This window comes from Macrobrachium rosenbergii, chromosome 8, assembly GCF_040412425.1.
Source record: "Macrobrachium rosenbergii isolate ZJJX-2024 chromosome 8, ASM4041242v1, whole genome shotgun sequence".
NCBI lineage: Eukaryota > Metazoa > Arthropoda > Malacostraca > Decapoda > Palaemonidae > Macrobrachium > Macrobrachium rosenbergii.
In genome coordinates, this window is record NC_089748.1 from 36,820,269 (window position 1) to 36,829,176 (window position 8,908).

Here is an 8,908-nt window from a genome sequence, read left to right on the forward strand (position 1 = left end):
AATTTTTGGTGCTTTTGTTTAATTAACATCATGGCATTTAACAAATAATAATGAATATATCTTTGTTACAGCAGTATAATGGTTCAGAAAATGGAGAATACGACGACAATGAGAGCGACAGTACGTATGAAGTAGACGGCCCATTGTTAGCAGATAGCTTAGTACCATTCAACTTGACTGCGCCGTCCCCAATGCCCGCCTACCTCAATGTACATTACATTTGTGAATCCGCATCCAGATTGCTGTTCCTATCAATCCATTGGGCACGCAACATCCCTACCTTTCAGTGTTTAAGGTGGGTTATTAGTGTACTTATTGATTTTTTGTCAGAAACTTGTTATCAGAATACAGTTGCTATATGCATATCAAGGTTAGACTTTTCAGCAGAATATATTAACGGTGCTTCTAAGCTGCACTCATCAGATTGCTTTAGACAATGAATGGTGTGTTACAGTGCTTTTACCATGTTCTTGAATGACTGTCAACTCTTAATGTGAACAAGTTAAGACAGATTAGTCACAGTTTTTCTAAATTTTAGACCTTTCCTCTTGTTATAATGCAGTTATACTGGTGTAAGTACAGTAGTTGAAAATAATTATGTGGTTGATGTTCAGTTAGAGTATAGTAACAGGTTACAGGATGAAAGAGAACATTATTTAAATGAATAGACCTCTTCCAAGAGGGAAGTGGTCCTTTCATGAAGACACCTTGTCTCTCTTCATTCTTTTGAAAGCTTTTCTTTTGGTGTTTGTATTGTGGGTAAAAGTTTTAATGCAGGCTGGAACTCCATATCTGATCAGGGCAAGAGAAGCAACTAATGAAAGTTTGCAGTATCAAGTTTCAAATGTGCTGTTTACCATAGTTTAATGAGCTTGTAAAAGATTTTTAATGGGTAAATGGTGTATATAAAACACCTTATATACTCTCTCCTTTACAGTAAGAATAGCTTGAGGTGGTTCTTGACTTTTTTATATGATTATAGTTTGTTACAAAACAAACAATTAAAATTTGGAGATAAAATATATCAGATAATTTAAAGTCTATTGTCTTGCTAGAGTTAGTTCTTTGAAAGTATATGCATGCTTGTGGAATAAGGATTGTATAGCCCTTGTAAAGGCATGAATAGTTGCATTTTTATGATAAATTTTGTAGATATTTATATTAATATCATGTCTTTATTTTCATATACATACAAGCTTATTGCAATAAGTGTTTTACTCAAAGATTTTTTTCTCTTGCAGCCAAGAGACACAGGTTACTCTTGTAAGGGGTTGTTGGTCTGAACTCTTCACACTTGGCATGGCTCAATGTAATCACATCATGTCCCTCGATACAATTTTAACTGCTATTGTATCGCATCTTACACAGGCTGCTGCCACTGAAAAGCTCACGCCATCTCGGTTTAAACAGGTATTATACTGCGCTTTTCGGAATGTACATAATCCTGTATGACTTGGATACTCAAGTACAGTTTATGCATAGTGTATGTTTTCGGAGATACTTATAAATACTGATTTGTGTTTTGAGGTAAATAATACACCATTACATATTTTATGTAATCAAACAAAAACTTCTTTCCGTTTTCTTCTGAAGATGGAAAGAGAAACCCACAAGATTCCTGTGTATAACTTGTTTACATGTAAATATTTACAAGTAAACGAGTTATACACAGGAATCTTGTGGGTTTCTCTTTCCGTTTTATGTAATGTTAAATGTTAGCTGTAGTTACCATACTTACAGTCATTTTTTTTTCCACAGGTGTCGGATCACATAACCCGCTTACAAGATTTTGTATCTGCGATGTCTAAGCTACAACCTGATGAACATGAATATGCATACTTAAAGACAATCGTGCTCTTCCAGTGTGGTAAGGAGGATACAGTGTTTTTATGATTGTAGATGCAGGTACATAGATACTGTATGTGCTTCAGATGCTGGGCCACTTACAGTGTTAATTTTCTGCGGAACTGAACGTAATGAGTAGGAATTTAATCAGCACGATCATGTTTCAAAGCACAAACCACTGCTATGGTGTTTGTATGTCTTAAGATTAAACGGTTGAATGTTCTTATGCTATAGAGTGTAGATTTTTTACCAAATTTTTGTAACTTTATCGCCGTACTTTCGTCACTGTAGATGTCAGTATTGGTTTTGCTTACAGTGTTTATGAATGCTAAATTACAATTGTAGTAATGAATAAACTGCCTTTTACAGAACATGTCTCAGGAAGTAAACGTAACCAGATAGAACGACTACAAGAGCGCGCAGCTCAAGAGCTTAGGCATCACGTCGAAGATGCGTACGCTGAAACACCAGAAAGATTCACGAAATTGCTACTCAAGTTACCACCTTTAAGAGCACTTCATCCACAGGTACATCAGAGTGTTCTCATTTTAGATTTATATTTTTAAGGATTCTAAGTTATTATGATTACATGACTAATTTTGTCCCGAGTTTGTGGGGGAATTAGTGATGGACTTTTACTTCTGATCAGATTATATAAAAAAAAAGCCAGAAATAACCTGTTCAGTGCATTTAATTCTCTAATGATTTGCTGTCTGGAAAATTAGTGAATGTTTGCTTAATACGTTCGTCCCAAAATGTAGAATAAAATTCTCTTTTAGTAACAAGATATGACCAAGAAATAAAAGAGCATATAGTGTAAAGGAAATTTCCATTACTAATGTAATGTGGAATAAAATTCTAACTGCCAAACCAACAGATTTTAGCGTAAGGAAACATCCTAGATAAAGATTACTGTATGTACTGCTATCTTTTAACTTTACGTAGGGCTTAATGTCTTTTAATGGAGGCTAACCAGACATATAAGTAAACTGCTCCATAGATAATGCAATGAGTGAAAAAGTAGTCAGATAGTACCTTAGACTCATCACCTTTCAAATATTCTCATTCTTTTACCTGATATTACAAACTGACATTGGCATCAAGAGTTCATCCAACTGCCTTTTTACTACTCCATTTTAATCCATGGCATGCACAATTAATAAAAAAGATGGCTACTTCCTTCTCATACCATTATTCTTCTGCAATACCAGTCTCCCTTACAGCTAGTTTTCTAAGAGATAAGCTTAATTTCTTCTCAGAGGAAATACTAGATTCTGCAGACATAATTGTTCTTTGGTATACAGTTGACAGAGTCGTTTGACAGGACAGGTTAAAGAAAGTTTCTTCTTTGTGACAGAGATATCATTTGTTATTATAACTGCCTTTTTTTTTTTTGTAGTTTCTTTTAGACACCGTTTAGATATAAGTAAATGTATGTAAGATTTGTATCGGTGTAAAAAACATTATTTTTGAATCTAGTACAGGATATTGAATGAATGTTGAATTGTAGCAGGGACAGTTTTAAGATATTTGTAATCAGCATAAGAAAATTAGACCTAATGATGGTGATGAATGAGGCCTTCATATCTTGCGTAAACTAGACTAATGATAATGATAAGTAAGACCAGACCAGCACACTCGCTAAAGAATACTGTAGTGTTAGGAATATTGAAAATGTGATTGATATAATGATTATGGGACAAACTGTTTCATGTGTTTAAAACACTTCCAACTTTTTCAAAGTAGTGCGCAGTATATGTTTTGCATTAGATAATTGGTGCTAAACTGTGTTCTGAGACACTTTTATTTACTTAAATCCAGTGGAAAGCTTTATTAGCCTACCGGCCATGAAAGGCAACTTCATCATTTTAAGCTTACCTATTTCATTATTTTTAATTTAAGATTGATCTTTGGTATAGAATTACGGATAAGAGATTGAAAACTTGTACCAGACCATAAATTGTGCTGAAGTTTTCTAAAATCTCTGTCTCTCGAATATTTCAGTTCATTTCTTTACAAAGAATAAATTGTAACCTGTAATACAGTATTTAAAGTTGATTAAATTTTACAGTTTATAAGGGTTAGGCATCTGTTTTATTTAAATTTCATTAGAATTTGATGCAGTTTGTATCATTTTGAATTTTCTGGAGTAAGACATTTTGTATCTTGTAGGTACTTCAGTAATGTGGTGTTTATAATGCATTTATGTATTTTCAGGTTATGGAGGAACTCTTCTTTGCTGGATTGATAGGTAATGTTCAAATTGACTCCGTTATCCCGTACATAATGAAAATGGAAATGACTGAATAGTCAAGCTTGGGTACTGTACACATTGTACAGTGGAGGGCCAAAGAGACTACAATCGTTGTGGAGGATGTTTATATTTATGCATCGGTCTCCTCAAAAGTAAGACGGCAGTGTGCATAGCTGCTGTCAGCCTCTTGAAAGAAAACGTTGAAAAAGACATTAAGTTTACTCTGATGTTCGTCTATTTTGACATACAAGTGCTGAACCAAGTTCTACCAGTACAATAAAATACTTATTGTAAGGGAGTGATGAAGTTATGGCCAGACTGAGAGTAAACCCACTTGGAAAAGGTGAGACAATTTGTGCTGTGAATTTGTACTTCACGAGCTTCTCTTGCTAAAAACAAAGGTGGTGATGAAAGAAAAAGATTTAGCCCTATCACTTTGGTGGGTGGATGTTGCTGCATTGTGTGGGTGGCGACTCCCTGCCAAGGATGTTGTAGTAAGTTGTCTTTGCTCCACATTATTCTTGTTCAACTCTCCAGTGGATCAGGGTACTTTCTTAAGCATTATTTTAAGTAAGTTGCAGTTGATGTACATTTTCAGTATATTACAGTCTTTAACTGCATAATAAATAAAGGCTGTTCAATTATCAATACATTAATGTGATTAAAGGCCAGTTTTTGTGATTGCTCTTGTTTTGCAAGATATAGTCCAGAAAAGATGCAACATAGTGATGGTGGACTGAGTTTCAATAAATGGTAATTTACCTTTGATAGTAATTTATGCTGTTGTGAAACAGTGAGCCTTATTGACACTTGGTTCAGTGTTCATTTATGTTGATCTCATCACAAATAGTGCTGATCATGGAAACTCTGGGCTTCCGTGAACTTTAGAAATGTTCACTCGAATACTGATGGTGCAAAAGAGGCTTAATGCATCCTACTTCTAGGTTGTTCATTAGTCCTGTTTGAAATGGTTGATGAGTATGTTAAAAATTCAGGCACTCTAATATGTGATTACTATTAATACTTGTTTTTACCTTTATCATCAATCATTGTAAAGTGAAGATGGGTCCAGATACAAACTAGTGATTCTCTCAAGTTTTGTTTAAAGCATATTTTTCTTTGCTTTTATATATATTTAAGGATTACACCCAAGTCAACAGGTCTCTGGACTTGTGCTGTTTCCAGGACTAGTTGATGAGATGGGAAAAAGGGCATAAAATATAGTTACTGGTTGAGAGGTTTCTCAGTGACACTTGAGTTACATAGATTTTGAAAATTTTATTTTTCTAATATAACTTCACTTGGTGATACAGGTACAATAATGGCTACATTACTTTTGGGGGTGTAAGTAAAACATGAACTAAGACAAAATCATAAGGAAGTTGACCTTGCAAAGCTTAACTATTCAGGGATCATTCAAAGAATTTTTTTGTATAGTAGGTCTGTCTGAATTACTACGTGAATCATCTGTCCTTACTTCATCTTGCCTGGGGTTAGACTAAAAGTTTCATCGAGCAAAGTCATGTATTAAGACATCCACCGTAAATTCACTTAGGTTACTTGATTTGACTGTTAATTTTACGATGACCAGAATCTTTTTACAGTGCACTATCTCCTTTCCGGCTGAAAAATATATGCGTTGAAATTCAGTTTCCTATTTTGTATATAGGGTGGTGCTTTATTTTTGATTTTGTCTTCTTGTCATTATTGGAAATGTATAATTTTCTCTTTGATATGCAGTGCTGTACTATATTGATATCAGTATTATATTTAATGTGACAGGTCAATGGCTTGCAAGAATCACAGTATCCCTGGAAAATTTTGTTGGTCAACTAAAATTTACTCTTGCATGTCACAAGAACTATAGTTGTCTTGTCAGCATTTCCGGTGTTAGGATTATGGAATATGTTTCTTTTTAATTTATGAAGTTAACATGTTTTAATTGCTGTTGTATCTTGATTACTACTAAGTACCACGTAAGAAAGGTTTAATTTTTTGTTTTTATTTTCATTAAATCGAAGCAAGAGATTGCGGAAACCCAATTTGTAGTTTGTATTGGCTGCTGAACAAACAACTACTGTACTCCTGATAATCTACTCTAGTCTGACCTCATCAGATATATTTGGCATTATGACATTGCTTTATTTTACTTATATTGTGCATTTCTTCCAACTGGTTGTAACTTTAGTGTTGCGACACGAATTTTGACGTGCACCCATTGTGGTATACAAGATTAGTTGGGCGGGTCTGCCACTGCACTTCCCAAGATCGGTAAATTAAAATTTGGTATGGCTTTATACCACTAGTGTTTGTTGCACTCTGTTGCAGAATCACGGAATCCAGTTACTGAATTTATGGATGCTGAATAATTTGATCATGCAATCAAGACTGCACCAAAGTTACTGTGAGAATAAGGAACTAGTCATTTGGCAAGACTGTTAAGCCATATTTAGTCAACCTTACAAGAATTCCATGTTTAGCAGCAGAGTTTTGGGGCACTCAAGTGATTTTCTGAATCTAAACTACATATTACATTTATTGTCAGTTCGTGTTTATATTTTTGTAATGCTGGTATTTTTATGTGAAATATCAAAAAAAAAATGAGAAATGTCAAAAAATATACAGGGATTTCATACATTTTTAATGAAATTTTCTACCAATGTAAAAAATAACAGTAACACTAGTTTTACATGAAAAGTGAGGGGTTAATTAGAGAGTTTATTTTTCAGTAATCGAATCACGTTAGAGGTGGCTGTAAAACTGTTTTTCTACTGTATGTGTTATTAATCAGTAAATCATTGATTGTGAACAGTGTTTTTCATTGTGAACAGTGTCTCACAAGATTTTCAATAAGTATCGATTTAGGAGAGAGCAAAAAAGGAAACTCATATTGTCCCATTCAAAAAAGAAAAACACTTCTCATAGGTATAACATGCAAGGTTCTTCCATCACATTGAATTATCAAAAGATACTTTCATAATGGATATGCCTTAAGAAAATACAAATCACATTTTTGTATATGAAAGACTTATTGTATTTTTATATGAAATTTTTGAAAATAAGTCTTACTGCTCATATATCAATTCACAGTGGAGCTTCTCTGTTGTGCAGTATGTGATGTGATAAGCAGAGAGTCTTGGCTCAGTGCTAACCATTAAAGACTCTGCATTGCTTGTCATCTCACATAATTAACTCCTGGGGATTTGAAACGGACATTTATGGTAGTAGTAGTACTGTACTTTCATACTCAGAATCTATATTTTATACATCACTAAACTAGAAATACGTTGCAGGGTATTTCACCCAGTGTGTTTACCATATCTTTTGTCCCTTTCAGATCCCCAGCCATTTCCTCACCTCAAGACTTTCTTGAGAAACACCCTTGTATATATCATTTAAGAACAACAATCATGAATCGTTTGTTTATTTCATTACTTATCTATGATGTAATTATGTATTTCTTAATATAAATTGGAAAAGACAATGCAAGTGACTTTCTTTTACTCACTGATTTATTGTAAGACTTTTATAGATATAAAATGTACAGACGTTGTCTGATTTGATTTATTATCTTCTAGCATTTTGAAAGTGACGGGAGGTAGTGTAGTTATAACAGTACAAATACGCTGTATCCATTGCACTATTTAATTCTTTGGAGAATTAGAGGTAAGGTTTTACTTGGCTTGAACAGGAATTACTCTTCCAGTGTTCTCCTAATATTTAACCGCCGTAGGGGGTAGTGACATCAGTGCACCTCCAGTGATGCACTGTAGGCATTACTTAAGGGTCTTGGCAGCGTCCCTTCGGCCCCTAGCTGCAACATCTTTGATTCCTTTTACTGTACCTCCATTCATATTTTCTTTCTTCCATCTGACTTTCCACCCTCTCTAACAATTGTTTCATAGTGCAACTGCGAGGTTTTCCTCCTGTTACACCTTTCGAACCACCTTACTGCCAATTTTCCCTTCAGTGCCAAATGACCTATAAGGCCCAGTGCTTGGCCTTTGGCCAAATTTTATATTTTATTCTGTTCTCCTGATATTTAACTGTTAGGAGCAAAGATTCTTGTGTTTCTTCAAAATAGTTTACTTAACCAAAACAAGGATCAGACAATTGCCCATTTGAAAGCATATCACACTTTCAGATGGTTTCATCCACTTCAAGTAGGTCATGCTGAGAGAGTTAATAAAGTTCTGACCAAAGAGGCTGATTAACTTCAGGGTAGAGCCTACTGAAAATTTAATTAAAAGAAATTCCTGTCAAACATATTAACGATCCCAACATTGAAGATTAATGTAAGTTATTTGGGGTTATCTGATGTTGTCACTACCTGGGTGAAGAATTGAGTAAATGTAAGAAAGTTTAAAAAAAGTGCAAATATCAGGATCTAAAAACATTTCAGGAACTTCTCCACAGAAAAAATTGAAGTGAACAATATAGCCAATAAATACAGGACCCATTATATAAAAAAAATTAAATACCGACAACCGCATTCATCTGTCAGTCACAGTGCAGACTTTTTACTTGACCGAAAATTAAACCGCATTACAATATGTAGCAATTATAAATTAATACATTAATGCACTGAGACCATTAATGGAATTTAAAGTAAGACAAACATAGCGACAAAACGTTGGGTACAAATCTAAGAGTTTAAGAGAAATATCGGTAAAACAAAGCATATCAACTCAACTTTCAGTGATTCAAAATCTAATCACCTTCATGGGCACTCGACAAACAAATCCATAGTTTCACTAAAGGCACTAAAATGCACAATTAGTATGAGCTGGGTCACCATAAGAAATCAAA

At 34.2% G+C, this 8,908-nt stretch overlaps 1 protein-coding gene across 16 annotated transcripts in view; it reads left to right on the forward strand.

Moving 5' to 3' along the window:
• Positions 1 to 7,583, forward strand: part of LOC136840709 (orphan steroid hormone receptor 2-like) — a 369,221-nt gene extending 361,638 nt beyond the window's left edge. For 13 of the 16 annotated variants that reach the window (XM_067107524.1, XM_067107523.1, XM_067107516.1 and 10 more), the window contains 5 exons: positions 72 to 295; positions 1,242 to 1,410; positions 1,759 to 1,867; positions 2,215 to 2,372; positions 4,063 to 7,583. In XM_067107524.1, coding sequence (XP_066963625.1) covers positions 72 to 295; positions 1,242 to 1,410; positions 1,759 to 1,867; positions 2,215 to 2,372; positions 4,063 to 4,155 — 753 coding nt within the window. In that variant the 3' untranslated portion in view covers positions 4,156 to 7,583. The remainder of the gene's footprint in view (positions 1 to 71; positions 296 to 1,241; positions 1,411 to 1,758; positions 1,868 to 2,214; positions 2,373 to 4,062) is intronic. The other 3 variants (XM_067107521.1, XM_067107522.1, XM_067107513.1) reach the window with 1 other exon arrangement.
• Positions 7,584 to 8,908: the final 1,325 nt, after the last annotated feature.